A 27995-nucleotide genomic window follows, 5' to 3' on the forward strand; every position below is an offset into this window, starting at 1 on the left:
ATAACACGTGGCAACCTTCTGCTTTTCGCATATTTTCTCCATCAAGCTTAAATTTTACTTTTCTTCTTCTTTTTCTCTCGCCTTTTTCCATATAATTTCTTCTTTTTCTTATGTATTTTTAAGCAGACAAAAATTAGGTTTATTAAAAACAAAAAATCTGTTTATTTCTTTTCACAGTAACACCTAATTTAAAATGTTTAACTAGAGCAGATGTCATTTTCTTACTATCAGACATGTATTTATGACTGAATACGTTAAGTTTCATATTACATAGTTATATTAGCAATTCTGAATTCACATTCGAATCTAAAGCTTACCGTGATTGCATGCCAAAGTCTCATGGCTTTCTTTTTATCCAGCTAATATTAGTAATATATCTCAATTCAATATATATATATATATATGTGTGTTAATGACTTGAGATTTTTTCGGAGAATCATAATACCACCGCGCCGACAGAGAGTCGAACCTGCGACCTCTAGCAGTCGTCTGTGAGAAGGGAGACCACTAGGATACAAGCCCTTCTCATAAGTTTTTACAAGTTCAAATCAAAACTAATTGATAATGAATACATTTTTTTTACTGAAAAATACAATTTGATATGTTTCCTATGTATTAATGTAGATAACATCTCAATAATATTCATAACTGAATAACATACGCTTCATTCAATTCATGCGACAAGAAATCTATACTATACTAAAAGGGGGATAATCTCCAATTCTAGCCTATCCACGTCAGCATAAATAATCATCCAATCAGAACATTTCGTTTTTGGGATGAGCTTAAAAATTTTCTGAATTGACTTATGTGTGGGCTTCTTTTGATTTGGGATTGGGTTTTTAGATCATCTAATAATTAGACCTAGGTCTATGACGCGGAGCTGAAGTCGCGTGTCTCTTCTCGCCTCCTCTACCACTTCGTCTTCTCTCTTCTCCTCTGCCACTTCGGCTTCTCCCCGTAAACCATTTCGACTGAGTTTTAATCGATCCATTAATACTACTTCTTTATGGTTTCATTTCAGCTCATTTTTCCTCCTTCTTTATATACTGTTCCATTCATGTTTCTTATATCAATTTTCTCTTACACTCCTTTAAGTTTAATTGATATGATCGTTCTGACTCCCCATGTCTCTCCTCCTATACAAAGACCTTTTCCGACTTCCAAGCTCATTCAACAACATTCATAAAACGTCCTCCTGCAAGGCAAACTCAACCGGCAAAATCTCTAGCCAAGTCTCCGGCGGCTCTATTTTTCAACGCCATCACACCAGGTCTCTCTGACTCAGAGTTACGCTTCAGTTTATTCCACTTATGGGAGTCAAGAAACAGGGAACTCCGTATTGGCTTTGAACTGCAGCTCTTCAACAAGTAGGTATGATCTTTTACTGATTAACATAACCCTATATTGTTTTCTCCGTGTTTTATAAATAAACAATAAACATCAAATATTAATTCTTAAATCGTTGCATCAAATATTTATAATAAACTAAATATGTAAAACATAAACATTTAAATGTTGTTTTATTTAAATAAATATATAAAACTAAATATTTTATAATAAAATATTTTATAATAAACATTTTTAAATGTTGTTTTATTTAAATCAATGAGTATTTAAATCAGCTTTACTAATTATAATTTATGACAAAACAAATACTAATTATAATTTAAAAAAAAACAGAATCTAATCATAAGAACAAATATATAATATATAGATATATAAAAATATGTGATGCTGATATTAATAATATATTTTATAATATGTTTTACATATTTATTTTATTATAAAATATATTATTAATATCAACATCACATATTTTCAGTGAATATTATAAATATTAAATAAGAGACATATAAAAACATACACATGATATAAATAACACATATAACAAAAACAAATGTGATGTTGAGATTAATAATATATTTTATAATAAACTATATATGTAAAAATATTTTTGAGAATAACTTAGGTTTAAAAAATTATTTATTAATTTCACATTGTTCACTTTTCCATACATATTTTAGATAGTAGAAGACAACAAATCGTGATTTTACTCATTTTAATTCAATTTATTATTTATATTTTATAACATAGATATAATATATTGTAATATACATATAAAATATATATTATTTGTATATGGGCCCGGGCATAGCCAGGGCAAAATATCTAGTATGATATAATTAATATATTACGTGAAGGTAACAAATCATATTTAAATCTTAGTAATTTCACTACTTTATTTATTTTTAGTTAGTTAGTTATTATCTTCAACGTCAAAGTTAGGTATAAACTTTTAATTCATCTCCGTTCTTCTTTTTCTGGCAACCACTCATATAACTATGTTCTAAATATCGATATAACGGGTACGTAATTCATCTCCGTTCTTCTTTTTCTGGCAATACACGTTTCTTCGACAACTCGGTTTTGAGATAAGTCCTTTTGGACTGCACAAGATCTTATGTTCTTCAAAAAAAATTGTCTGCGCATCCTTAATCTTTGCAAGACTTTCTAAGCTATATTTCATACACGCACATTTTCAAATTTGATATAGCATCGCGTCGCGCGGATATGGATACTTTTCTTCTTTTTTTTTTTTATAGGAATATAAATTTAGTTTTCAACAAAAGTATGTAAAATCGTAAAAAGAAGAAGATCAAGAAACATAATTAAAAGTTAGAGCATGCGATACTATGATCAAAAACATATCATAAGATGACGAAGGGGGAATGCTATGATAATTGGGGAGCTGATTCTCTTCCTCTCTGTTTTATCAATCAAGCCAGTAAAAAGCGATCTCGAGGTGTACATCAGTATATGCGTGGGTGAAAACGGGTTTTATATGCTTAGCAAAAAAAAAAAACAGATCTTATGTTCTCACCACATTAGTAAAGTGGTGATTTCAATCCCTGGACTTGAAAGTGTGTTTGATGTATCCGGTGGTTGGTACAAATAATGAAGTAAAACCAGAATTTCCATAACGATGAATATAGTGGCATCACTAGCTATTAATAAGTTAAACATAAAATAACTTTCCAAAAAACTAAATAATGTACTAGACAGGGAAAAAATATGCATCTATATCATGTTTTACCACTCGTCGGAGTATTATATTAACATTTACTCATTCTGTTTCAAAATGATTTATATATTTTAAATTTTGTTTAAAAATAATATTTTATATTTTAATGTATTTTTATTAGATAATAATAGTAAATACAAATTTTAAAGAAATTAATTTTATTTTAAAATTTTTTATTAGCTAAAAATTATGGGGAATAACTAATCAAAAACATAATACATTTATAATCAAAATTTAAAATATTTTCTTAATATGTGTAAAACTCTAAAATATACTCTGTACATCTAAAATAGATGGAGTATATATCCAACATAATAAATATATTTATAAATGATCACCGTTTGAATAAATATTGTATCTTTTACCGTTCACAATGATTAATTATAGTAGAGGTTAAAATTTATAATACGAACAAAAAACAATTCCTATGTTCCACATAAATTAAAATTTTGGAAATATATAATTTCACAAACATAATTTTTTATGTTTTTTAATTTATTATTTTAATAATACTGAATTTTTTAATTTATTATGTTTATAAATTTATATAAATAATTCTTAAACATTGAAAATAATTTAGAAGAGTTAATTTTGTTTTTTCATTATAAACCTAAGATAATTATTAAATAGTTATCATTTAAAAATAAATTTTAAAATTAATATAAAATTTAAAGTAAAAATAGAATTATATTTTTTTTTCTTTTTTTAAATAGAATTATTTTTGTTTAAAGATACAAGACGAACTGTTTTCCGGAAAGATTGCGAAGATGTTGTGTTTAACGGACGAAATAGCTAAATGTATATTATGATAACGAGACACCTCGTCTATAATATTATACTATGATATACGATTTTCTTATAACTAAATACTATATAATATGAAGCAACATGAGTTTGGATCAATAATAGTACAACACTTGAACTGAATCAGTCAAAAAAAAAAAACTTGAACTGAACAAACTGAATACTGAAAACAAGTAAGAACGTATAACTTTAGAATTAATATAATATAATATGATTCAAAGAATTATAAATACAAAACAAAATCTTATCCTCCTTAGAATGGAATATTGTCAGAACCCTAATCGATTAGACGTGGTTCCATGGTTTCTGTTTTTTGTGGGTCGAACGAAGGTCGACTCGTTCACGACATGTCACATTAATAATTGCGTGCTCCAATTATATCCGATTTAACAATTCTGCGTATAATTGAGCTACTTGTGTAACACTTTTAACCAGGTACTATATGTGTAGGGGGCAGGCATACGATCTTTTAATTGCTATCCTTCGGTTTTATAAATTCATACATAAATATAGCGTTGGTGTTCTTTAGACTTTAGGGGAAAACACTCCTTTGTTTTTTTCTAAAAAACGATTCCAATGAATGGTGAACCTCAACAAAATACAATTGGAAAAAGAAAAAAAAAAACAATTGGGTGAAAGAGTCATTCGGTTCTTTTTTTTTAACTGAAGATTTTCGGTTCTTGACACGTTTAATGTTGTATTGGGTGACATCTACCCGACAAAGATTTCGTCACCATGTGTTGCGCACGCACATGTCAGACCATCTAACATTGAGATGTCCTAACGCAACGCAGTTACAATTGAAATTTTCTTTTTGTCATTTGTTTTCAACATGTAACTAATCAACTTGTAAGACAAACGAGGGCCAAAACAGACCAAACAATCCCCTGAAATTAAGGCAAAGAAAACGGGGAAAGTATCATAAATAAACACTCGTCCAATTAATAGGATGAAGAACACCGAGAACCTTTTCGAGCATTAACGTCATTGCAATCCGTTACTTGCCATTCGTCTGGATTTGTCTTCTTATTCTATTGTGTCAAGATATTTTTCACCGAAACTGTGTTGTATACACCTTGCACTAATTTATGTGTTGTATACAAAACTCTTAACAATGGGTGTGATCTTTAGAAAGAAAAAAACAATGTGTGTGATGCTATATTATGGCTCCAATTGGGGTTTGAAATTGTATGGCTTTAGCTGTTTTAACTTATTTCTAAAAAAAATTAAGTCAATATCTTACCAATTAGACTTTGAGAAGTCTAAAAATATTTTTTTTATGAAAAATTTCAAAACCAAAATAACTAACTTTATTCTTAACGTGATCTATTTTTTTTTGAAAATTCAATTTCATGCTTTTAACTATTTCAAAAAAACTATGTCTAAAGCCACTTCTAATTTTTTAGAATCAAAAGTTTTAACTGTCAAACTAAAATTAAAATTTTTAACAGTCTTGAAAGTTATAAACAATCGGACCCTATATTCTATGTTCACATTGGCGGAAGTACATGCATAATCAGAAGAAAATCGTTAAACACCGAAAAATAATTAGGAAAAAATTAACTAATTAAATAATTTTATGTATCTTTACTAACACCATGATTTCGGATTGAAATCATTACCAACTCCTACTAACTCCTACATACAAAAATATAACTTGCCTAGGTTTTGGTTTCAGTGTTTGATTCACACATTAGATCTCACAGGTCGCTTTAGGTTTGTATTATCATTTAATTGCACTGAAAACCTTATAAACTGGCAATATTTTTTTGTATACACAATATTTATATCACTAAAATTCTATTATAATTATAGTATATAACTACATATATATAATTTATAAAATATTATGAAAGCTAATCTCAGCACGAAATACGTAAGTACGTGGATAACTTTTCTTAAATGTATTTTTATTAATTCTTGTTCTGCAAGGGCTATTCCCATGTTATTGGACAAAATGGAAATAAAAAGAACCTAAATTAAGCAAAAACAAAAATAAAACAACCGTGGCCCACATTAGTCTTCTGCGCGTGGGACAAAAACAAAGTGCCATAGCCTGGCGCCGGCCGGCCAATCAGCATTCATATATACAACACACAGACATGTGCTCGAGTGCATATGTATCTGTCTCTCCATATATATAAATATCTACATGTGTTTAATGTTTAATTAAATAACTGATTATATGCTCACCAAAAATGAATGGATGAGGTTTTAAAATAATGCTGCGAAAATAAAATTTACATACTTGCGTTATCTCTAAGGATTTCCTTTTTTTGTTAAAGATCTATAAGGATTTCCTGTAACTGGAAACCACGAAATATATGTTTCCTTTTCAGTGTTTGAAACGTATGCATGAAAAGATCTTGATATTGCTACAAACCAGTATCATTTTAGTGACATTTTTTTTTTTTTGAATTATACAGAGGTATCCTGACTTTACAGAAGTGATCCAGACTAGTCACGTGTTGCCACGTATCGGTCCTCTGTTTCTGGTGATGTCGAAATGTTAATTTCCCAGTTGTCGGGATTCGAACCCAGGTAGCGATACTCACAACTGTAAGTCCTTTACCACTAGAAGTAGAAGTCCCGGTTTAGTGACATTCAAATTCTTGGTAAAAAAAATTCTTACTATTGTTAAGCAAAAAAAAAATTCTTACTATAAATAAATGTTTATAACTTATTATTTAACCTATTTTCTCGACACACTTATGAACAGTAATGATATAGACAAGCAACCCTCTAAGAGGCGCTTGTTGTCCAAACAAAAAAACCGCTGACAAAACTCGGTTACCAAGTATAGAGTCATATAGTTTTCTTCTGCGAGTTTGTAATTAAATGGATCAAGGACTATACTTTTATGATCTCTTTTTTTATCAACACTTTAATGATCTCTATTCATGTTTATATGTGAATCTAAATAATTGGAGCCAAAATGTGTGGGTTTGACGACTCTGGAAGTTTGACCAAAACCTAAATTGGGGGGGGGGGGGGGGGGGGGGGGGGGGGGGGGGGAGAAGAGGACAAGACAAAGAGGAACATACTTAAGGACATGTTAGGCAGCTGTCATATCAAGTTTCTGAGCTGCAGAGAAAATGCCATAATATGGGTCACACTTCAAATAATACCTTATTTATCAGAAGTATTTTTTTTTGGTCTAAATGTTAAGACATAAATATTATTTAAATGGCTTGAATCGGTCAAAAGGAAGATAGAAAAAAGGCTGAGATGAAACAACCAAAAGAAGACTTTATTAAACTTCATGTAGTTTGTTTACATTTAACTAATTTCTCTGCCATAATACGGGTCACACTCCAAATACTACCTTATTTATCAGAAGTATTATTTAAATGGCTTGAATAGGTCAAAAGGAAGATAGAAAAAAAGCTGATAGATGAAACAACCAAAAGAAGACTTTATTAAACTTCATGTAGTAATTTGTCCAAAAAAAAGAAAAAAACTTCATGTAGTTTGTTTACATTTAACTAACTTTGCTATTTTAGGCGATAATATATTTATCTCCATCAGCCAGTAGAGTAGGTCAAAGTTCAATATTATACAGAGCACTAGTTCTACGATCACAAACTCAAAGTACTACGTCACGTTCATATTTAAATTAATTATTTAATTTCGTGGCATCGATAACAATTGTCGTCATTATCTTCTCTGGATAAGATACAAGTCAAACAATTTCCTCTTCTGATGATTTGTCGAACTTATGAACTCTCGTTTGCTATAGGCTATAGTTGTCGACACGCCATATCCATATATCCAAATCCTAAAATAGTAAGCTCACCTTAATGATTTGTTTGTTACATAAATTTATTATAATTGAAAGGTAACAGTAATTGACAAACAAAAACCCCAAAATACTCTATTTTACCGTTATTCTATCCATTTTTATTACTAGTTGTTTTATATTTTGTTTTCCGAAGTAGATGATGTTTTAGTGTTCAATACAAAATTGATTAACTTTCTATGTTTACAGCTATTTATATACTCTAACTTCAATTATTTTTGAATTTTCTTTTTAGTTAATAACTAAGATTTTTTGAATTTTGTTTAGTTAATAACTAAGATAATAAACAAAACAACGTTAACTTATGAGAACGGAATGAATATTAATTATGGCCAACGAAGTTAGCGACCATAAGCACACAAACCACACACAATTTTTTTCCATTATTTTCTAAAGCAAAATTCTAATGCTGGCAAACGTCGAGAAAGAATATTCCTAATATTCCCACCGTCGAATGGTTGTCGTTCCAAAGATATGCGTGGGGACTATCCCGAAACCGCATTCACGTCCAAGAACCACAAAACAGGATCGAAATCCTTAAATAGAGAATAGTTAATTCCGGAATGGGGTTTATTAATCAGTTAATGGTATTGTTATTTTACTCAAGCGAACACTTTTTTTTTTGTCATCTGTTATATTTTGTGCAGTATAATAATTATTATTTTTTGAAAAGAATAAAATGTAGCTCAAAAAGACATACAATGCAGTATTATTAGATGTCACTAAATAACAATAATCAATAATAATAGCTACATTAACATAAATCCTTTTTGAGTTATTCTTACGTTGTAAGCTTTAACAAGTTCCAAAATATTATTTTAAATCTGGTCTTTTTACAAGTTACGAAGGTTTTGTTTAAGTTTTCTCTTCAATTTTTGGAAAAATAACAAAACAAACAATACTTTAGTTTTTATACTTTATTTTCCTAAGAAAATTTGAAAATATAATATGTTTTAATAATTTAACTATTTGAATATGTGAGTAACAACACTATAAGAGATATAAAAGAAAAATCTTCGTTCTCGAAGAGCTTAGATGTACATAGTTCATTCGTACCTAACCAAGAGTGACTTATAGAGTTAGTATGCAATATTCCCATTGTTTGACCTAGTATAGTATTTAGAGGAGCCTAATCTTTGTAATCTTTTTTCTTATTTCCTTTTTGATCTTTGTAATCTTTGGTTCTGGTTCGGTTTACTTAATCACTCTTTTCGGAATAACCAAAGACTGCTTTTGACATGATACAATTTAATTATATTTTTATTATACAACAATTAATCAAAAAATTTAGAACCGTGTATTGTTATAAAGTTTAAAGGTGAATCCGTTTTTAACACAATTTATGTAACCTATACTAGTATTTATCTAAAAAGGTTAAAGTCCATATCAAATGCTAAATTTGGTTATTGTACCAATATGTAGCTAAATTTGAATTTTTTTTTTGTTTTCGGATTTTTCTTTCTTTTCTATTTTATTTTTGATGGCATCGCGTTAGTTGGGTTTACTGCTTAGAGCACATGTTAAAAAGGGATTTTTTCCAAATAATATTGGTATTCAAATGTTACTGAATTATTGAATTTTTTCTTTTTGATAATTGTCTAAAAGGTGAACCACTTACAATCGTACACATGGCATAAAATTTTTACGGGGTTCTAAAAACATGTTGTTTAAGATACTATCGTGTCTCTTTCTTAATTTTTATAATTTTTTTTTATATAATTAAAAGATTATGTGAGTATGGTTCGATGGAGCTGCTCTTAGGCCATTCTTATTGGTGGTATCAAGGAAGGTTTCTAACTATTAATTACATTGAAAAAGGTTTAAAAAATAGAGAGAGAATGTTTAAAAAAAATGGAGAGAGAAGACTCTTTTCACTGTATGAAGATGAAGCAGGTCAATTATAAAGCTACACAGTATGAAGGAAATATCTCATATTTTTTGTTGAGCTTCGCCTGCCGGATCTTTTCACTCTTCTGAGAAGGGTACATTGCCATTAATTTAATATAAAAAAAAACTTAAAAGGTAGGAGAGAGACACATGTTTTTCCAGAATCGATTCGTTGCCGAGGAACTCAACAAATAATCATAAGAAACTTTGTAACACATGACAATATCTTAGTGGTGTATATGTAAAAAGAAGTAAAATTTAATTATATAATTAATTACTAATATTTTATTAATTTTTGAAAAATTCACTCATTTGTAACCGTCGCTGATGCTCTTAGAACATGACTAACCTGGGTTTTTAATTTGGGGTTTTTAACTTTTGATTTGACACAATTTTTTTTTTTTACATTTTTCGGTTAAGAGGTGGCTCTTATATTTCTTATATAAGAGACGATTCTTAGTTTTTCTTAATTAAAAACTAAAAAAAAACTATTAAACAGTTCTTATTTGAAGCTAAGAACCTAGGTTAATCATAGTCTTAGATCCTAACTGCACAGACTTGCATTGTTTATTTTCTTCGATATCCCTACATCCTTAAACGTAGCTTCAACATCCTGAAAAATATCTTAGACCTTTGTTTACTTTATTCACATCAAAAGACATGTGTGTTGTTTTTATCTGACTATCTGAGTCATAAATACCTTTTTTATGTTAGATATTTTGACTTTAATTATTATACTATTTCTAAGAATGTGATTGGTAATTTTAGAGTAAATGGAAGAAAAATAAAAAAGTGAAAAAGAATGAAAAAATTAAAATGAGAGAAAGAGAAAAGTGGAGTAAATAAGGAAAAAAAAGAAAAATGAAATAATTTTTACTCATGTGTATACACTAGTGTAACATTTTTCTCCATTTCAATAGTAATGGGAGGAAATAAAGAAAATGATTTTTTTCATCTGATTGGTAATTTATGAGAGTAACTAGGAGTAACTGAGTTTTCTACTCAAATATTTACTATAAAAGTAATTTATTCAATCTAAGCCTAAATGTTTTTGTGCAACCATCAGATTTTAAGTGGGCCTTTTTGGAATAGGGATTAAAAAATATTAAAGATTTCATATATGATGGGACTTAGCTGAATCTATTTGGATTTTAAAGATTTTAACAGAGATTTGGTAGATTTTGATCATTTTGGTCTCTCTCTATAACCTAGCTAAAGGGAGTGGACTATCCCTAATACTTAGCATTCACGTTACAACTTTTCTTATATCAGGAAATAGCAAAAAAAAAGAAAAAAGAAAAAAAAGAGAGAATTGGTACGAGGTTCTTTCCCAAGATCACATACTTTAAAATTCATTAGTCCATCTACTTAATATAATCAATGCTTTTTTGACATTTAATATATTCAATGCTATATTATTTTATTAATTTATAAAGTTATTAATTTATATTTTTGTAAGATTTTACTATTTTAAAATATATTTTTATCTAAGATAAAAAATTATTTGATTTTAGTGTATATATATATTAATATATTTTTTGAAATTGACATTTTATATTGATTTTACTATATTATATGGTGTATATAAAATATGTTTCATAGAATTTAAATGTGTGTTTATATAATTTTACTAAATCACCTCAAAATATATTAAGTGTTAAAATATAAAGATAATTCAGTTGAGAATATAAAAAACAATATAATGGTTGGTTCGTACTTGTATAAAATGTGTATACATATAAATTATTAATTTATAATTTTACTGGGACCATATATTTACATATAATTTTCTAAAAAATATAATTTTATTATTTTATCGATTTATGTCATATTTTGAACCAATACAACTTATACCAGAGAAATTATTAACTTATAATATTTATTAATTTATCGAGTATTAATTTATACAGTTTCAATTCTATATGTGTTTGTTACATGTAGAGCTTCAAATTATTAACTTATAATATCCATCCTATATGCGTTAGAAAATACAATACAAGTAGAGCTACAAATTTCATATTCTGATACCCTCAACAATAAGATGGCTAGTTAATTAGAATTGTTGGGTAAAAATGGATAATATCAAGTTTATCCTGATTCTTGATTTACACAAAGTAACATCACTTTAGCACGGAAAAAATGAAAGTGGATAGAAAAATAAAAGGGAAAATTTGGAAAAATACATTTGTATGATATTTTAATTTGAATACTACACCATTATTTTTTTTTTAATACTACACTATTTGTTATTTCATATGCAATGCCATACCATCAATAAAAGTATCTATTATCTCGAGTGGCATTATAAACAAACAATTGTTGTCAAGCAGTAGATGCAAAGGGAGGGTAAAACAGTAGAAGACGGCAGGTTGTCCAACGGTTCAAAACTGCCGCCAAATGTACGATACGGTTAGCTAAAAGACACGTCATCCTTTAGAGGATTCCGACATAATAACACACGTTGGAGAAAACGTGTTCGTCTCACCAAGAAAGTGACCACCACGAGGCGTGGCGTGATTTTGTTTTAGACGCGTTTCAAAACGGTCAATCAAACGCTTTAACCGACCGCACTAGATGAGTTGAAATTTCTGATTGCTTTAATTATTTGCTAACGGAATCCGATAATTTGACTGTTTTACATATCTTTCTATTATCTTTCTATTATTAACAAAAAGTAATATCTATCTCGAGAATATATATTATGCGGTTTTAAATCAGAATAATAACTATTCCAAACACACAAATGGAATTTTATATGAAAAATCTTTAGTTATCCATACACAAAATAGTTTACTTTAAATCTATATTGGTGTATCTTTTTTCTACATTTATTTTGTTAATTTTTATTGTTTAGTACTCTTTGTCAAAAAAGCTTAATAGAACAATCTACATTGTTAATCTTTTTTACGCTAGATTGTTTTTTTTTTTGAAGCTGAAAAAAAAAACAATTAAGCATAAAAAAAAGTCAGAATAGTAACAGAGCAACAGCATTAACCTAAAATTATGTTATACTAGATTTTTTAACCGCGCTACGCGCGGATAAGATATTATATGTATTTCTCAATTTTGAAAAAAATAATGTATAATATTGTATTACATTATTTAAAGAATATAAAATAAGACTACATAACATAAATATATTTTTAAAATTTTCTTTGTGGAAATCATTATGTTGTTTGATTGTTCTAATTGATTCACATATTTGCATAGTTATTTCTGATAGATGAATAACTATATTTTTATTATCAGTAAATAATATATATTTATTATATAATATAAGAAAAATAAAATTATTTACTTTTAAAACAAACTTGTCTCATATTGGGGACTCGGTTATAGACATATCATATTCGAATGAAACATTTTTTTAGTTACAAATCTTCTTAACAGTCAAGAAACAAATTTGAATATCAAAACAATATCTCATACGATCTCTTTGTGGAATAATTGCTCTGAAGAAATTGAATTTATGCATCAAAAAAGACTGGAAATGGATGTGCAGATGTGTTAAATAAGTCAGCTTTACAAAGTACTATTCATAGTTCATATATCATTTATCTCCATCCTATTTTTTTGTCCATCCTTTCTTAAACATCTTGAAATAACTGATGCTAATTAATAATAAACTTTTGGCTGACAAAAAAAATCAAATTTGTTTAATTATCGCTTAAGTTGTCTAACTGATATATATGCATTTCTCAATTCTAAAAAAATAATAATGTATAATATTGTATTACATTATTTAAAGAATATAAAATAAGACTACATAACATAAATATATTTTTTAAATTTTCTTTGTGAAAATCATTATGTTGTTTGATTGTTCTACTTGATTCACATATTTGCATAAATATTTGTGATAGATGAATAACTATATTTTATTATCAGTAAATAATATATATTTATTATATAATATAAAAAAATGAAATTATTTACTTTTTAAACAAAGTTGTCTCATGTTGGGGACTCGGTTATAGACATATAATATTCGAAGGAGACATTTTTACAGTTATCAATCTTCTTAACAGTCAAGAAACAAATCTGAATATCAAAACAATATCTCATACGATCTCTTTATGGAATAACTGTTCTGAAGAAATTGAATTTAGGCATAAAAAAAGACCGAAAATGATGTGCAGATGTGTTATCTAAGTCAGCTTTACAAAGTACTACTATTCATAATTCATATATCATTTAATTCAATCATTTCTTAAACATCTTGAAATAACTGATCCTAATTAATAATAAACTTTTGGCTGGCAAAAAAAACCAAATTTGTCTAATTATCGCTTAAATATTTTATTAATATTGTCTAAGAAGCTTTCAATTGATATCAAAGTTTAATTTTTATTAGTTTTTTTTGTTAATTTCAGAGTTTTTTTTGTATTTAAGATTTTTTTTCATATTAAGCTTATATTTCTTTCACATAATATACATATGTCATAAAAATTATCATCAAATCAGTTTTACTTATTTATTATTTTATTTTTAATGAAAATACACTTTTAAAATAATTTAATTTAAAATAAAATTATATATAAATTTGTTGTATTCTAACAATTTGATTGATTTAATTAATGTGCTTTGGTGGATAACTTAAAAAGTTTTCATATGAATCGGAGAAAGCAAGCTTATGTTGTTATATTATATTTATTTGTGTATATGGAATCTATATATAATGCTAGTGTAATAAAGAAAAAACATTATTTTTTTGTAACTTCAAAAAGATACATTATTACAATTTGAAATTATTCAAAATTGAATAAAATGGTAATTAAATAAATCTAATTGTTTTTTTGTCTTGTTTAGTTGAATTCTCATGAAAAGAAATCGATAGGTTAAACAAATGTTTCAAAATTTGTTGTGTTATTGTTTTGTCTATAAATTACAAAATTTATTGAATTGATATATTTAATTATTGCACCCTTAAATAATATTTTATTAAGACATTAGAGAACTATGTTTTAAGTTGTTTTTTCAAAGTTGTACAAAAATCTATGCTTTTTCATATTTGTCACGAAAATTTATATGTTAAACTTACTTTTACAAAATTGTTAACTTTGTCACGAAAATAAAAATCTATGCTTTTTCATATTTGTCAATGTTCTCACGCTTTCAAAGAATATATTAGCTTAGTCACTTACTTTTTTTTTTTACAAAACAAAGTATCGGAGTCTTGAAAGTTGAATTCATATTATTGTAAATGTACATAAGAGTGTGATTAGATATTTAGTGATTCTTGTATATGTGTCCAAGAAAGTTTCAATGGCTTAGTGGTATCTGCCATATATTTATGTTATACTAACCCGGGTTCGATCCTTACCTTTGCATTGTTTTTTTCATTTTTTACAAAAAAAAAATGTGATGACATGGCAACTTCGGGTTTTCTGATTGGACGATTTTTTGTGCTTACGTGGACAGTGTAAGAGGAGCTTATATCCCCTTTTAGTATAGTATAGATATCTCCAATCGCGAATTTTATTTTTGTTATTTAACATTATTGCGAGTGTATTAACTGCTTTACGAGTTTGTAGTTTGATTGGTCGAAAAGACACATACTGAAAGCAATACCATAATATTTTTCATGTAACTCGTTAAAAGCAAAAAGATAGGCCACGTTAGTACATTCCGTTTAGCTTCCTGTCAACATGTATAGTGTGTTGCTGTGTTTCACCTACCAATTGTAGTCAATTCTTTAACTATATACAATGTTTTTCATAGTATAGAAATGTGTTTTTTTAAGAGAAAAAAACTGTACTTTTTATGGGGTTTAATAGAAAAGAAACTGTAGTATCAGACCCATAGTATAGAAATGTTAAAGGAAGTTTCTTGGTAACATGATTTGCAAGCGATGAAAAAGAACTCAATTCCAATTTTGTTGGCTCAAAGCCTTGATGCAAGTTTGGTTGTCATCTTCTCCAAGTCTTCAGATAATTCAAGAATCTTTTTGGTTTGTTTGTTTTAAGGAACGGTGGAATTTGATTGTATATATGTATACGTAGTCCACTAATACTCTATCATACGTGAATGAAATTAACCAATATGTCGGTGATAAAATAACTGTATTTCAAAAGCCCAATAAGTCTATAATTTCATTTCCAACGGCGTTTTTTATCTATATTTTCTTTTCATTTCGTTGTAAAATAAACAGTCATTTTGTTGGAGTTTGCAGGAAATAAATTCTTCAAACCCCTCAAATACATAATAATATAATTTTTATAGATAGAGTATTTAAATTAAATATATATATATATATATATATATTAATTTTTGATAAAATAAATATTAATAGTTAGAATGAACATGTTATTATTGATATTTTAAGTATAGTTATACGGGTTATTTTAACGAACATGAAAAATATTTATTAAATATAAAACTAACTGAACAGAGCATAAAACATATTTCAAATTAGACTTGGGTGCTTAAGTATCCGTTGGGATATATAGATGGTTATTTTAAATTTCTGTTCTAATTTATATCACACCATATGTCTCATTCCAGTAAATTTGTAAGTATAAATTGGATTTGAATATAACATACCAGTTTTGGTTCTAATTTGTATCACATTCTAAAAAGTCGTATATCGTTTGGATTTGGTTTATATTAGTTTGGTCCGGATACATCTTAATTTAAATTCAAAGTTTAAAAACAAAACATAAGAAATAAATACTTATTTATACAGAATTGGATATTTATGGAGTTATTAAAATTTAAATATTTATTTTTAGATATCATTTCAAAATATATAAAAATGAATATTTGATGTACATATTTATGTTTTGAATATTTATATTTGTGATTAATTTGGATATTCGGATCGGTTTTTTAGATTTTTTTCGGGTTATTCATTCGAGTTTGACTAATAATACTTTAGGTTCATATATGTTTTGTACCATCATAAAAAATTCATTATGGTATTTTTTTACATTTCGGACCGGATACATATTTTTTTCTTCGAACTTCGAGTTATGAATTATATGCCTACACCTACTTTAAATAAAGAAAAAATATGATTATAATATGTTTTAACCGAAAAATTATTCCACGTGTTCAAAGCGCGAATCAAAATCTAGTGTCAAACTAGTCCGATCGATGATGGAGCTCATTCTACTTAGTATTTACCGGTCTGTCACATTTTTAAATAACCCGAGCCAAAGGCCAAGTTACAAGGTAGTCCATGTATATTGGTTATTTGATGGCGGAATCGAACCCACACACCATTCGCATGTTCCTCGATAGGATTTGCCAATTTTAAAGAAAGATTTTACCACTTTTTTGTCATATAAACACTTAGGTGATTATGTGATATATCCTGAAGTCAAGAAAGCATCACAGACACCATTATGCATGGACAAACGTTCTGGATTAGGCAAGTGTCAAGTTTCTAAGACTTCTGGTGAGCTCTTTGAAACTTCTTTCATTCCAATCACATAACAAAGAAGGCTCTTGTAAATCACGCAATGGTGTTATACTGATGTATCATTCAAATGAGAATGTAACATACCAAAAATAATTACTTGAAGAATCATTAAAGCTGAAAATCACATATACATTTATAAAGTCACCACGAAGACGGTGTATTCTGTTGTTGAATAATCCGATCGATGTTTCTTCAACAATCAAAAAGCGCCGAGATTTCAGAATAAAATAGATAGATCATTATTTAAAAATACCGGAAAAGAGCTAGAAAAACGAAACTTCAACATAAACAAGAAAAGAAAAATAGATAAAAATCTTAACAAACTCAAAGATTTATGCAGCATTAGCAGCAGGCAACGGACTTATTAAGTATTTAACGAGTCTACGACACACAAAATGTTTTAAAAATGTAAAAACAACACGATGGAACTATAAAAAGAAAAGAAGAATAGAATCAGAAAATGGAATAAAAATAAAAGTGTGGCGAATTTGTCACTTTCTATGATTCTTTTATACGATGAACATAAAAATTTTACTTTAATTACATCGAAAGTTAGACAATTATAAACTTAAAGGCCTTCTTGCAAATAAGAAGAAGCTAAAGGCCAAAAGATAATTAAATATGCCTACTCACAAGAAAAAAATAATTAAGAGTTTTGATCACTCTTATGAAAATAGAAAAGGCCAAAAGAGAGAGAGCGGCTAAAACGGAAGCAATTCATTCCTTTCTTTGACTTTATCTCATAACCACACAACATAGAATTGTTTTCTTTTGTAATCGCACTCTTTTTTACCCTCAATGAGCTGATTATTACATTTCGACTCACTCACTTTTTATATAATATCAAGCACACTCTCGTGTTTGCCTTCCCTTAATTTCTTAAAATGGATTTCAAGAGTGTGACATTTTAGGATTATTAGAATTTTGTTCACCACCTCTATTCGAAGTTTAATAGAAAGATTATTCCTCCTTGTCTTTTGGGACTAATAAGTTTTCTGGTAGTCTGATCCAATGGCTGCAACCACTGAGATGCCCACTGACGTTGTCAATGATGTTAGTATCAACAAGGATGGTGAAAAAGGCATTGATAGCGGAATTGAGAATAACTCTTCGATCACGACCTCGAAACCCAAAACTGAATCCGATTTGGATATGCAAAAGCTTGTGGCTATGTTCAAGAAACTAAATCCATTGGCTAAGGAGTTTTTCCCTTCTTATTACAATCCCAAGAAGAACAATCAGACAGGAAAAGACAATCAACTTCTGTCTGCTGATGATGTGGCCGCCACAAAAAAACAATCTGGTGAAGAAGTTGATCTTAATGGAAAGAAAGGTGACAATAACCAGAAGGTATAATCCTGAAATTATCTTTCTATTTTTTTAATGATCAGATAATCTGGATTGATGCAGTGATTTTCAATGTTATTTTATTGTTGTTGTAAAGCTGTAAATTTTGATTGTGTTGATTTAAAAAAAATATAAATTGTTGTTTGTGATTACAGAGAAGAAACAGTTATAGCCAAGGTAGGAGGAGGTTAACTGGACGAATTTCTAAGGCACAGAGAGAGGATAGTATGAGGAGAACAGTATACGTTTCTGACATTGACCAAACTGTATGTTTGTTACAGTCTATTAAGGTTCTAAAAATAATTGAATTTAATATGCAGTAGTGTAACGTTAAAAATCTGCTTTGTGATTTAGGTGACTGAGGAGGGTCTTGCTGGCTTGTTTAGTAACTGTGGACAAGTAAGATGATCCATTGAGCTTTAAATCCTTGCTATATCTTTTTCTCTTCATGGGCTTTTGACAAGTTTCTGAGTCTATAAAAAGCTAGATTTAGCTTTCAAAGCCTATAATATATTGAAAGTGAGATTTTGTGTGTTATTATGTGCTAATTCTTTTTTTCTGTAAATAGCTTTTTATGTTCTATGTAAATGTTTCTTACATTCTTTGGTGTTGTTATATAGTTTTTGAAATAACAGTGAGTTCCTCTTGTGTGAAGGTTGTTGACTGTCGAATTTGTGGGGATCCACATTCAGTTCTTCGATTTGCGTTTGTCGAGTTTGCTGATGACCGTAAGTTTTGGCTGCTGGATTTTTTGAAATGTTATAACAAAAAAATTTCATGTCACTCTTATGACGCATACTAGGAAGTTTACATGGTAAATTTGGACCCTGCAGAGGGCGCACGGGAGGCTTTAAGCCTTGGTGGAACGATGCTTGGGTACTACCCGGTGAGGGTCTTGCCCTCCAAAACTGCTATCCTTCCAGTGAATCCCACATTTCTTCCCAGGGTAAAGCTCAAATGTTCCTTAGAAGTAGTTCCATTAATAAAATTTAATTTGGTGTAAGTTTAGAGTAAACTTTTCTATGTTGGTGTTGATTCAGTCAGAAGATGAAAGGGAGATGTGTTCAAGGACAATCTATTGCACAAACATAGACAAGAAGGTAAATGCAGAATAGTTTATATTGTATGTTCTCCTGGTTTAAGACTTTATTTTCTACAACTACAGGTTACTCAAGCTGATGTGAGAAACTTGTTTGAGACGGCATGTGGTGAGGTCAGAACAGAACCTAGACCTGCTTGATCTTTCCCTCTCTTTTTAAGGATTGTGATGCTTAAGTTGTTCTCTAATATACGCAGGTAACTCGCCTGAGGCTTCTTGGTGATCAACTGCATTCAACTCGCATAGCTTTTGTTGAATTTGCTCTGGTGAGCTCCTTAGCTTTTTACTAAATGAGAGAAAGTTTCTTTATGGATGTGGCTTAATACATTGCTAGTTTCTTCCCTATTTTCACTTTTTTTGGCTCTTTTCTATTGATGACTAGAAGTTTCTTGAACTTCTTTTCACTGCAGACTTTGAAACTTTAATTTTTTTTATTTTTTTTGAATGAACAGGCAGATAGTGCACTAAGGGCGCTCAATTGCAGCGGAATGGTCGTTGGATCCCAACCGATAAGGTAAAAACTTCATTGTTGCAGTGTCTTTTTCTGAATATATCACCTGAGGATCAATACTTGATTTTGTTTTATTTTCTTTCACAGGGTAAGCCCATCAAAGACGCCAGTAAGGCCACGAATCACTCGACCACCATCCACAAACTAGGAAGAGACCTTACTACCTGGCTATCCAGAAGAGAGATGATTTCAAGCATCTTTTTTTTCTTTTCTGTTTTCGTTATCTTTTGAGGTTTTAGAACAGTTTATCTCCAGTTACATTTTGTCTGCTTTCTGAATTTGGAGTTCTTATTAGGCTTTGTCTTTTCTGACTGAGATACTTCCATCTGTTTCATCATCTTTCTCTATGGGATGTTTTGAGCATTTTCTTTTGAAAGTAATTTTTTGCATTTTCTGCTCTTATTTCTTAAGAAGGTTAGATCAACAGTTCTGAAAAAGTAATTATTTTGAGATAGAATATAAGAAAAAACTGTTACATGCATGTTGGAGATCTCTGAGTAAAAAGTTCCATTTACAGTGTCGTGTTCATCAAGAAAGGTCTGATAGTTTTTCCTCAAGAGAAGATTTCACTCTCGAATTCCACTTGTGGAATGCTAATGAAGAACTCTGGTTTTGCTTCAAAAAATTTATCGGTCAACAATGGACAAGAGCTTATTCATAAGCAAGACAAGGAAGGAAGAAGGTCTTCGTCCTTAGCTTATCACAGCCATTGATCTCCATCATCTCTAGAGCTTTTGTATATTGAAACAATATTACAACTACCAAGTCTAGTCCTTTAAATCTACATGTGTATATTGCTGAGGCTGCAGGAGCAAACTTAAACATCAAGAAACATTTAAGGGAGATAAACTTTGTCCGGAGAACTGGATCTAGTAGCTCAGAGAGCAACACAAATCCTCACAGGACACAAAACGAAGCTGACGTCTTTAACAAGTTACAGCCACATCGTCTCATCGAGAAACTCAATATGGAGAGATACAACTGAAGAATGTTTCCACAATGGCTAGCTCAATCTTCATTACCTAGAATCGTGTGCATACGCCTCAGTGAGTGTCAAAACTGTTCCTTCTTGCCATCTCTTGGTCAACTACCAAGTCTGAAAGAACTTTACATATCAGGAATGGCTGGTATAAGTCCTAGTTTTTACTTGGTAGACCAATGCAGTTTTTACTTAACTTTTAGTAATGAAATAGCCTTTCAAGTTAAATTAAAGAAATCTGCTCAATAGAAGCAAATTAAAATCATATAGCGAACCTTATCTTGCTCATCATTTATTCAATAGTGAACCAGTAAGAGATCCAAGTACATATATTTGAACTTGTAAACTACGTTACAAGTAAAGTTTCATGTGTTCAAAGCGGAATTGGATGGAGGAAGAAAGAGGTAATCATGTCTTTGAGATTTCCAAGGGGTTCAGTGTATCCATCGCCTTCCTTGCAAATCACATCAAAAGTTCGAGAAATGTTGAGGCATCGCATCAAGATCTGTCGTGGTACACACTTTGTCGTCAAGAACTCCTCCATCATTATCTTATAGTTCTCTCTATATATCTTATTAAATTCTTCCACGGTTTCTTCTTTAGTAACATCATGTTGCTTCATATAGCAGTTGACTCCATTTGCCACCTCTCCTCTCTTCATCTCTAACTGCATCGTTCATGTCAATATTTTTATTTTACCGTAATGTTTATCATCCAAGACGGTAAAAAACCAAAGAAATGCGAAAATTCCCTCATTCGTATACCATACCTCGTAGGTGGCTATGTCGTTTTTCAGACGGTACATAACACACAAGGCTTGGAAGATTCTGGGCTTGGAGTTAAACCATTCGTACAGTGGTTTCTCGTCACAATCTTCCATCGCTATAAAGCTGTATGATGCAAAATCATCCATCCCTGCGCCTGCGGTGACCATCGCAACCTCCATATACTCCTCAAAAGTTGGCACATGCCCTGCACGTGCCCAGTTTGATATCGCTAGGTACGCTCTCCCTATGCTCTTTATCTATGGGTTTCATTTATTTTGAAAATAAAGCTTTACAGTTATATTACATAAAAGTAATTTGTTATAACTTACAAGGCTGGTCATTCAGGTTTTCGGTTCAGGCCAGTTCGACTTATTCTGTTTTCGGATTAATCGGGTTGGGGTGTTTAAGATCCGTTTAGGAACCAGACATTTTTCGGATCAGATTAATTCAGATAATGACGGGTTAGGTTTTTATTTTTTCAAAATATTTTTTTTTAATTATATTTTGAATATTCGGAATACTCATTTGGTTCTTGGTTTAGTTTTGATTTTTAGGTTTAGAAAAATAGAAACCGTTCAGATTTTTGTTAATTTTGGTCCGGTTTCATTTTTGTTTTTTGTTCGGTTTTCAGGTTTTGTGTTTCTGATAGTATGCCTTACCTACGACTATAAATTATAGTAAAAACTAATGTTAGAAATTATTAATTTATGCAGTGAATTTGCGATAGAACATGAGTTACTATTTTGCCAAAATAATGATACAAAATAATAAAAATATTAAGATAAAATTAAAATTTATTATTAAAATTTACTAAAGATATTCAAATATATGTATATAAGACTCCCATATTTATATATATAAATTTACGTAGATAACTTTTTTATTTCCATAAAATTAAAAGTTAAAATTTTAGGAATAATTTTGATTAACTAACTAAAATGAAATAAGAAAGTTTTAAAAATGAAATATTTGGCAAACGAGTAGATAAATATAATAAATTATTAAAAATGTGGAGAAATGAATAGGAATCCATTTTGAAAAAAACTCATTTCGTGATTTTTTTTATGTTGATTTAAGGTTTGATTTATCTCTTTTACAAAACTTATAACTTAAAGTTGTAACTCAATTATATATTATAACTCAAACCTAACTTTAAAAATTCAAAACAAATTCATGATCAGTGACAATTTTGAGTTATATGCATAACTCACACTACATCATGTAACTCATGTTACCAGTCGAAGGTAGTTTACTCAAAGACCTTACCTTTCAAACCAAGTTTTATTTTATGTGCTTCCACTATTGAGGGATAAGAGGAATATATTTTAGATATATTTAGGAGATAATAATGTGTGATATCATAGTAGTTATCTCCTAAATACCGACACCTATTTACCGACATCTATGTAGATAACTACTACGATATCAAACATCATTATCTCCTAAATATATCTAAAACATATTCATCCTTATCCCTCAATATCCACTACATCCGTAATAAGGTTGAAGTTATATATTCTAAATTGGGGTTTGCCATAATTAATTTTCAAGTCAAATAATAGATTTTATAAAATTTATGCCATCGAATTGCCTCCCCGCGCCCTGCTTGTGTATAATTTTTTTTATCAGTTACCTCATCTATCGTGTGCTGTACACTAGCTGATCTTCCTCGGGGCTTCATCTCTCTTTCGATCTCTCCTAAAGTTTCCAATAAAGTTCGGGCGACTATTCTCAAATAGCCTTGTAATTCTTCAATGGCACCAAGATCCCACCTGCCCACCATGCATATTTCTTGTTAAACGAATTTACAATCAAAGACAAAGTGACTTCAAACTAAAGTTGGCAAAAAACAATTTTACGAACAAATACGATATGTAGATGCATCACTATACCTTTGCAAAAAATCAATGAGACTTTTAACTTCAGGAAAAGTTCCATACGCGTCACATGTGTCATCCAAAATAACCACGACTATGATAATTTTAGTCATTATAATTCTCCCAAGTGAATACCGTGGCTCGAAATATGGTCCTAAAGCAGGGAAATGCGTCTCCACAATTCTATCCCTCACGTAAGGAAGTTTGGAGGGCACATCTAGGTTATTCCACCACCTGCAAAGAAAAAAAAAACAAAATAAAGCTTTTATATATATATATATATATCAGGAACGCATAGATAGTATTATTCCTCAACTTTGCTTAAGCATCTTAATTCTTTAATATCTTATATCAGTCTTGAAAATTTCATTTATATTATTTAACTAAGTGAAAACTTCAAATTGTTGAGAACTGACTTATAGTTTTCTTATATGAAAGCTTTTTGGATGAATTTTTTAACTATTATTATTAGATACTCATTTAATGACAATAATAATTTACAAAATCATGTGAGATAATGATGGAAATGTTCTTATAACTTAATAAAACTTTTAGCTTAATTCTAGGCACCTGCTTCTAAGTAAGACCTTATTAAGTCTACATATATATACGTTGATACCTGAAACAGTTTACAAGACCAGCTAATTCATTAAATTGACATATTCTTGAATCTAGCAAATCCTTATAATTATGATATGGATTTATATGCTCCGGTTGGTTTTGAGACCAAACCGCAACGTTATTTTCACAGACAAGAAAAGAGTAGGGTGCCGTACTTGGTGAGAGTTTTGATCTCTTGGATGTAAAGCAGTCGGCAATAGTTGAAGCTTAGCTTTGCAAACCTAAGAAGCACCTCGTCATGACCTTCTTCATGGTTGTAAAAAGAAACATATTCTCTTGCGGCGAATATTTCCATGTTATGACATCGAGGTCTATACAAGGCGTTGCGAATATGTGTGGAAAGATGGGGAGAAAGAGTACTCATTTCTTGGGATGCAAAACACTCCAACTGGTTCCTAGTGAAACTCATGGCTTCCTCCAATATATCTTCAGAGGGTGTACCGAGATGTGCTGCTTGGTACAGCTGTAGCATTCCTCTAACATCTCCGGCTAGACTCTCCTTGAACCTCCCATCTTCACCTTTGAATCTTTCGAAGTTATCTATAATGAAACACATATAGCTATCAGCATGTTTTGTGTATATATGTGATTAACCTGAGGAAAATGATGTTCTTACCGCAAGACATCTTGTGACCGTATAGTCTAAAGACCTCAAACATGATTGAGATGGTTTCCAAGTCATCTTCCTTGGCTATTATGTCATTCAATTTCCGAAAACCTTGATCTAGAATCTCTTCAATTTCCTTGTCGAAGTAATGTGAGATGCCGAGGCAGATAAGCAAATGAATTATACGAATCTTCTCCTTGTCGCCACTGTGAGAAGACATGAGTCTGTCTCTCACGTTTGGCTTCATCACAGATTCAATCTCTTTTGCTAGTCCATCAGATTCCTACAAGTTAAGGGCATCATTAGTAGTGAAATTAAGACTCTCTTAAAAATTACAAAAGTTGATACTGAATGTATAATTATGTTTTCAATAGAACAAACCCTTACAAGATTACCACGTGGCAATAGATTTCTCAAAATTTTGCAAGAATTTCTTTATTGAAAGCCTATCTCTTATTTTATAAATTTTTATTACTAGAAACTCCTCTAAAAACGCCTCTAGAGATCACAAATGCTAATGGCTTAAGATACAAGAATTAGCTGATCAAGAATCATCTTCTCTACAACATGACACGTGGATGGGTCAGATGTATTCTTACGGATTGGTCAACGGAGAAGGAAAGGAAGTAATCTCCCCAAAAAGAGGGAGAAAACTGAGTCAGAGGACGACTACTCTCCAGATCATCAACACTAGCACTCTTATTAGCCCTCACACAGAACAAGTCGTGTTTCTTCTGCCTTCGAGAAAGACTTTTTTTTTTGAAGCAAACATTGAGGAACAAGAGAGAGATTGGTCTTTAGGCAGATTGGCACTTTGCAAGCGTGATGGGGACTACTGAGACCGAAACTCATTCTTGATGCTTCCATTTTTCGTGACAGACAAAAAGGGATATGCAATAATCAACGGTACTCAGTTCTTCTGTTTTGATGTGCTTTCACTGGTATGTCTTCTGTCGAAGTAGGGAATCTGAAACATTATATAGCAGTAAAATAAACTAGATATCAGAAAAGCTTTCAAAAAATACATGAAAAGGTATTTTAAAATCTTGTAAAATGTATCATAAAAACTAATGTTACTTTTTTCCAAAAGAGAAACTAATGCTACATAGAAGTCACCGATCGATGAGACACATTAACAATAATTTCCGGAAAGAGACGAATTTATTCGATTAGGGTTTCGATACACATGGTATCTGGGAAAAATGTCAGACTATCGTTTCATGTAAACCCACGGGAGCATGCATGTTCTATTTAACGTTTCCACTTGTTGTAATATCATGCCTTAATTGTGTAACGTGTTTCACTTAATTAGTTAATTTTAGGGTTTGTACACTTTAGAAGTGGGAAGTTTATTAAAAGTAAATAACATTTTTTAAAATATAATATACTATGAGTTAAAAGAAGAAATTGAAAATTGAAAATAACAAGACGAGAGATCGAACTCAAGAGACTATATTTCCTGCAGAGACTCAATTGTTTCTACATGCAATGTAGCTAGCCAGAGCCACTAGAGGAGCCGCCTTATCAGAATCAAACCCTAGAAGCTGTTCCTCTGCTTCTCTGCTCAATTTCTCCGCAAGTTCCCTCGATTTCTCCAAACCAATCAGCCTCGGATACGTCACTTTTCCGGTGATAACGTCTTGTCCGGCGTTCTTACCCAATTCCTCGGAAGATTTCGTCACGTCAAGAATATCATCAACCACTTGAAACAAAAGGCCAATGCATCTGGCATACTTTCTAAGCTTGTCGATCTCTTCCTTGTGCCACCTCCCATTATGGCTCCTATAACCGTCGCTGCCTCCAACAAAGCCGCTGTTTTGTGGAGGTGAATGAACTCTAGGCGGTCCAATCCGACGTCGTCCGGATTCAACCCTTGGCTTCGTAGGTCAACCACTTGCCCAGCCACTAGCCCTTTTGTCCCAATGGCCTTTGCAAGCTCAATCACAGCATGGATCATCCTCTCTGGGGCGATCAACCCACTCGACATGACGGTCATATGCTCAAACGCCAAAGAAAGGAGTGCATCACCTGCCAAAACCGCCATAGCCTCTCCAAATACCTTGTTGAGTAAAAGAAATGGTTCAGCGGTATAGTGAGCATACATTTAATATTAACTAATGATTCAACTCTGGTTAGCATTTCTTTGAGCCTTCATATGTTTTAACAACATACCTTGTGTTGGACTCATAGCCTGGATCTGAGATTTTGGAGGCTTGAAACATTTCTTAAATGTTTTAGTAATTTTTTTCCTTTAATTTAGGAACCGATGCATATGTAAAAAATCTTCAAAAGTTTTAGCCAAATCAGATCCTGGTTGGGCTTCGGCCAGTTTTTAAAAACATACCTTGTGGTTGGTAGGCTTGCCTCTGCGGAGGTCAGCATTGTCCATGCATGGAAGGTCGTCATGGATAAGAGAGCTCGTGTGGATCATCTCGACCGCACAAGCGGCTGACATGGCAATAGCCTCGTCGCCACCCACAAGCTCACATGCAGCAATGCAGAGTAGAGATCTCACACGTTTTCCGCCAGCTAGCAGTGAGTACCGCACCGCCTCTTGGATCGTTAGAGGTTTCAAAAGCGGTAAGGAAACATCGAGAGCCGCGTTTACAGATTCGGCTTTACCGATCATATACGACTTGAAGTCAAAGGTGGAGCTGTGATCATTGCGTTTCCCTTCTGGTGTAATCATGTCTCCGCTTCGTGAGGTGACAGCGGACGAGAGAGATAAAACAGTGCGTTTTGGGGGACTCTTGACGGAGGATATGGAGTTGTATCGTCTTCCTTTGGATTGGATGAAGAGGAAGGAGAAGCTGAGATTCACAGTGTTCATAGCTGATCGTGTGAAGCTCTTAATAGGTTTCTTGGACTTGAAAGCAACGAAGTTCAACGTCTTTCATGTTATTTTAAAATGTATAACCTGGGAACAAGTTATGACTTATGAGATGAAAGAGCCACAGTCTGTCTTATACTATTGGTGGAAATTCTAGAAAAGAAAAATTGGCTCTTTTTTTCAATGAATGTAAATATATTCGACTCAGAAAAACCAGTTTAAAATAGTTGTGTCATGTTTTAATAGAGGAAAAAAATCAAATTTAAAGTAAAACCCTGTGAGAAAATCACTCATCTGAGCCAGAGTTTGTGATCTGAATCTAGAAATGTCTAAACGTCTGAGCCACCATTTGATCAGAA

General features: G+C 30.8%; 1 protein-coding gene and 2 pseudogenes across 1 annotated transcript; 1 reads left to right on the plus strand and 2 right to left on the minus strand.

Annotated features, from left to right (window-relative positions):
* The first annotated feature begins 17737 nt into the window (after positions 1 to 17737).
* LOC106444020 (polyadenylate-binding protein-interacting protein 9) lies at positions 17738 to 20318 on the plus strand. Its single transcript, XM_013885559.3, has 10 exons — positions 17738 to 18348; positions 18501 to 18611; positions 18700 to 18744; positions 19001 to 19073; positions 19179 to 19291; positions 19386 to 19445; positions 19511 to 19558; positions 19642 to 19710; positions 19897 to 19958; positions 20043 to 20318. The coding sequence occupies exons 1-10, from the start codon at positions 18010 to 18012 to the stop codon at positions 20101 to 20103; spliced, it is 981 nt and encodes a 326-aa protein (XP_013741013.1). The 5' UTR covers positions 17738 to 18009; the 3' UTR covers positions 20104 to 20318.
* An 881-nt stretch (positions 20319 to 21199) lies between these two features.
* LOC106444021 lies at positions 21200 to 25943 on the minus strand (annotated as a pseudogene).
* A 226-nt stretch (positions 25944 to 26169) lies between these two features.
* Positions 26170 to 27901, minus strand: LOC106444022 (annotated as a pseudogene).
* Positions 27902 to 27995: the final 94 nt, after the last annotated feature.

The sequence above is a fragment of the Brassica napus genome, chromosome A3 (assembly GCF_020379485.1).
Source record: "Brassica napus cultivar Da-Ae chromosome A3, Da-Ae, whole genome shotgun sequence".
In the NCBI taxonomy this organism is placed as follows: Eukaryota; Viridiplantae; Streptophyta; class Magnoliopsida; order Brassicales; family Brassicaceae; genus Brassica; species Brassica napus.